Raw genomic sequence first — 4,247 nt, 5'->3', positions numbered from 1 at the left:
GCACACACACACACTAATCCTGTGTCTATGTGTTTGTGTGAAGGAGAAAGTACACTCTTCTTTCATCATGATCCAAGGAAAGTCATCTATCAGATAGGCATTCTTTCAGTAATTCTTTCAACAGTCATCTAAGAAGAACCTGTTTTATGCAGGAACAATTCTAGATTCTAGGGAAGTCAGAATTTAACAAAACTGACAAAGCTCAGTCCTTATGAAGCATCTATTCTGAGTAGGTTAAGCCAGACAGTACTCACATGAACAAATAAATAAAAATGTATCAGATAGTGGGAGATGTTAAAAGGGAACCAGAGCAGGGTGATGGGCCAGGTCACAAGACTACTCTGAGCATTGATAACCTAGGGTCCTCAGGGTGGCCTCTACAAGCCTGAGACTTATTAGATTGAGGCAGCCATGGGGAAATCTGGAGGAAGATACTGCTAAGTAGAAGGAATAACCTGGGGAAAGTCCCCAGTGCAGGAATGAGTTTGGCATGCCTGAAGGACAAGGAAGAAGCTATGGGGAGCAGAATGATGAGGCAAGGAGAAAGAGGAGATGAGCTAGAGAGTGCTAGGTCACATGGAGCCTTTAGAGCAAGAGAGGAGTTGGACTATTCTAATTGCAATGAGAAGCCCCTGCAGAAAAACGATATGCTCTAATTTACGCTTTAAAAATATCGACTTGGTAACTTGGTAGAAGGGGTGCAAAAGTGAAAACACAAAGACTCTTTAATGAAACTATTGAAGCCATGTAGATGAGTGCTAGGGCTGGCATGCATTTGTATGATAGCAGGAAGATGGGAAGAAGTAGCCATGTCCGGGACATGTTGTCGTTACAGAGTTTACAACACTTGCTGATGGATTAGATGAGAGATGTAGGGGAAAAGAGGACTCAAGGATGAACTCCACAGTTTTGACCTTTTTTATTTCTGTCACTGGGGATACAATGATGAAAAAGAGTTTATCTATGGTCTAGACTGTACTATGAAAGAAAAAATGTACCAAACATAGTCTTGGGCAGAATATTTTGCATTACATAATGCAAAATCTCCTTCTGAGAAGAAATTTCCATATCTGATAAACATGCTTAAGTAATATTTCTGATGAACTTTAAAAGAATTAAGACTTGTTCTAGGAAACCAGACACCCACTCATTCTGCTGTCAAGCAAGAGTATACTGACCTTTCACCATGCTTTTCTTTTTCTTTTTTTCTTCTAGCCCTTTTTTACAAATTGTCCTTGCCAACAATGAATCTTTGATTTGAACTACTAAAGGCCTTTTCCTTTTCAACAAGACTGCAATAAAACTTAGACACATGCTCATAACTAAGTGGTCTGAAAGTTTATTTTGGAAAATACTGCTCATGGACACATTCTATGCGAAAACGAGAATATTAAGTGAGGAAAAAAACAACACCCAGTATTTGGTATCTGAATTATTAAAATAAAGTTCATTGCTAATAAATCTTAGTAGTAATTGCTAAACTCCAGAATTCCTGAGATTACCATAGACATACTCTAAAGTTTAACTAAGATTGCTAGAAATGCAACAACTATGAAAAATTTAGTGTTTTATTATAGTAGACTTCAAGTACCTATTTAGGTCTTGCTTCTATTCATCAAGAATATATGTAAAGACCATATTATTTTTAGAGATATACTTTGCTTTTAGATTTTCAGAGCCTTAAGGACCCGAATAAATTATCCTTTTTTGTTTTTTTAGAGATAAAGAAGCTGAGGCTGAGAATGGTTTAATAATTTTCTGATGTTGCACAGGTTTGAATTCAGGATTTGAACCTTGATCCTCAGAGGTCCTTTTCACTGTGTATATACAAACCCATGCCTGAATATTTATAGTAATTCCCTGTTTCATTTGTTAGTAAAAGATATTTGCTTTTTAAATGAAATTTCAATAACTAAAATAAACTTTTTCTTTCTTTTTAAAAAATTATCTTTCAGTTTCCCTTTCAAGACAATCTCTTTCAATCCATGTATTACCCTCTTCAACTGAAGTTTTTGGAAACTGTGCATACTTTATGTGGACGAATCTCACAAGTTTTTCTGAAACAAATAGAGAAAACAATGAAAAGGGCTTATGAGAAACATGTCATCATCCATGTCGGCCCCAACCAGATGCACTGAATGTTTTGCATTGTTGCAAGTCAATTAGGCACCTCATGAATGAGGAAATAGTCATCTGTAAGCTGCCTGGATCTTTTTTGTATAAATATTTAATGGTGCTCCATGACAAATGAGTTTTAAAAGTCTTGTTAAATGTTGCTAAATTCGTTGCTCCTAAAAGGAAAGATGCTTTATTTTTTTTCTAAAATGCTGTTTATCTTTCTGTTTTTCTTTTTTAATATTATTACTCATTTAACATTGTCCAAGCAGATTGAACTAGCTGTGAAAAGAAACTTTTGTCAACCTTCCAATTCCTGTTAAGTGTCTGAGACAATATTAGTGGCATCTAAGGTGGTATATTCATCCTGTATTCCTGAGACTCTTTCTATGCAATTGACTCCCCCATACCTTTGTAATAAAAGTAATACATGCTTATTGTAAAACAAATAAAACAAATTTTAAGAAGTTATAGAGAATATAGTTCAGTGAACCAAAATCAAGATTAGATTAGCCATAATCCTACCAACCAGTGAAAAAGATTGTTATTTTAATGTAGGTCCTTCCAGATTCTTTTTTTCTCTTATTTCTATATTTACTTGCTGGTTCTCTTTTCCATTGTAACACATATCTAAAATGGGCAGTCTGAATAAAAGCTGGCCCCTATGCTAAGATTTTTATGTGGAAGACTAAAAAGTTAAACAAAAATGATAATGTTTATAGTGCTATATTTAAAATACATATGGGAGAAACGTTCAGTTTTAGATAACTGGGCAGTGTTAAAAGATAAAGCATATCTGGGGGCGTTTTCTTAAGAAGACTTATTTGATTTGTAGAAAATTAAATCATAAGAAATGTCTGTGCAACCATAGCTTTGAAAGAAAATTGAATAATTGTCTTAAACCTAAGAGACCTATTTAGCAAAGAGATGTGATTCTGTGTTTGCTCATAGACAAAAACATTTTATCTCTTACATCATCAGTAGGTGTGGCCTCCTTTCTTTTTTAAACTCCTGGGCAACAATTAGAAATTAAAGGCTAACTTTGAATTTAATGTGTATGAGAACCAGGCAGGTCTTATCACCTAGCTACAGGAGAGGAAGTTTTATATTCTGTTCCCCAAAGGGATCTGACTTGATCCCTAGTTACTTACATAGCTGGTACCAGCATAAGGGAATTTTGCGTAATGCTTTATTTCTCAAAAAAAAAAAACCTTGTGCATAAATGATCTCTTTAATGTTTGCAACAGCCAGATGAACTTAGTAAGGGCCTGTATCATCTCCACTGGGCGAATAAGTAAATTATAACACAAACAAACATACCCAATATAATTGCTATTCTATAAGACATATAGGTAAGTAGAAGATATATCCTGTTTAACAAAGAAATATTTGAAAACAAAAAATATTAGATGCTTTTCATTATATATAGACAGCAATCTGGAACTATAAAAAGAAAAAGATTATTTTGTTAATGTAAACATGATATCCTATATATTGGAATCCTGTAGGACATCACAGGTTCTATATCAGCAGGAAAAAAATCTCACCCTGAAAAAAACATATGAAATCTCAGCACTACATGTAAGTATCAATCAGTATTGGTATGCAGCATCATTATAGTATTAACAAATTTAAATACAAAATATTAGAGTAATAACACATATTTTCCTCTGATCAGTTGAGTGGCTCATGGTTTATTATTTTTGTTAAGGAAATTATTATGATGATATGAAACTTTTATCTTTGCTGTTATATTTTATGTTTTCTCATTTTATTACTAAAGGTGACATTTTTTATTATTTTACATCTAATGGATGGGGACAATTTTTGAATTGTCTTTTGCATGGAGGAGAATGCATCCTATATATCCACAAATAGGGTTTTAGTGAAAGAGCCAGGATGTGAACATGATTTCCTAACTTCCATTCCAGTTTTCTTAGTTCAGAATAGCCAGTAAAACCCACAAATGTCACTCCAATTTGTTGGTGGCTCATAGACCTAAAAAAGTTCCTTTCCTCTTTTGGCAAGTCTCACAAAAAATCTGCTCTAAAGTCTTTGAATACAGGAATGCCTTTTCTTTTATGAGAGCCATGTTTACCCACAAATCTCAACTGTTGATCTAAACATGCAGA

At 34.0% G+C, this 4,247-nt stretch overlaps 1 protein-coding gene across 2 annotated transcripts in view; it reads left to right on the top strand.

Moving 5' to 3' along the window:
- Positions 1-3,695, top strand: part of GXYLT2 (glucoside xylosyltransferase 2) — a 102,766-nt gene extending 99,071 nt beyond the window's left edge. Inside the window, exon 7 of one of the 2 annotated variants that reach the window (XM_039851614.1) lies at positions 1,956-3,695. In XM_039851614.1, coding sequence (XP_039707548.1) covers positions 1,956-2,138 — 183 coding nt within the window. In that variant the 3' untranslated portion in view covers positions 2,139-3,695. Of the gene's footprint in view, positions 1-1,215; positions 1,418-1,955 lie in introns of those variants that run through there. The other variant, XM_039851616.1, reaches the window with a different exon arrangement.
- The last annotated feature ends 552 nt before the right edge of the window (positions 3,696-4,247 follow it).

This window comes from Pteropus medius, unplaced genomic scaffold (genome assembly GCF_902729225.1).
Source record: "Pteropus medius unplaced genomic scaffold, Ma_sr-lr_union100, whole genome shotgun sequence".
Taxonomy (NCBI): domain Eukaryota; kingdom Metazoa; phylum Chordata; class Mammalia; order Chiroptera; family Pteropodidae; genus Pteropus; species Pteropus medius.
The sequence above is the reverse complement of the archived record's forward strand: the minus strand, read 5'-3'. Positions and strand labels throughout refer to the sequence as shown.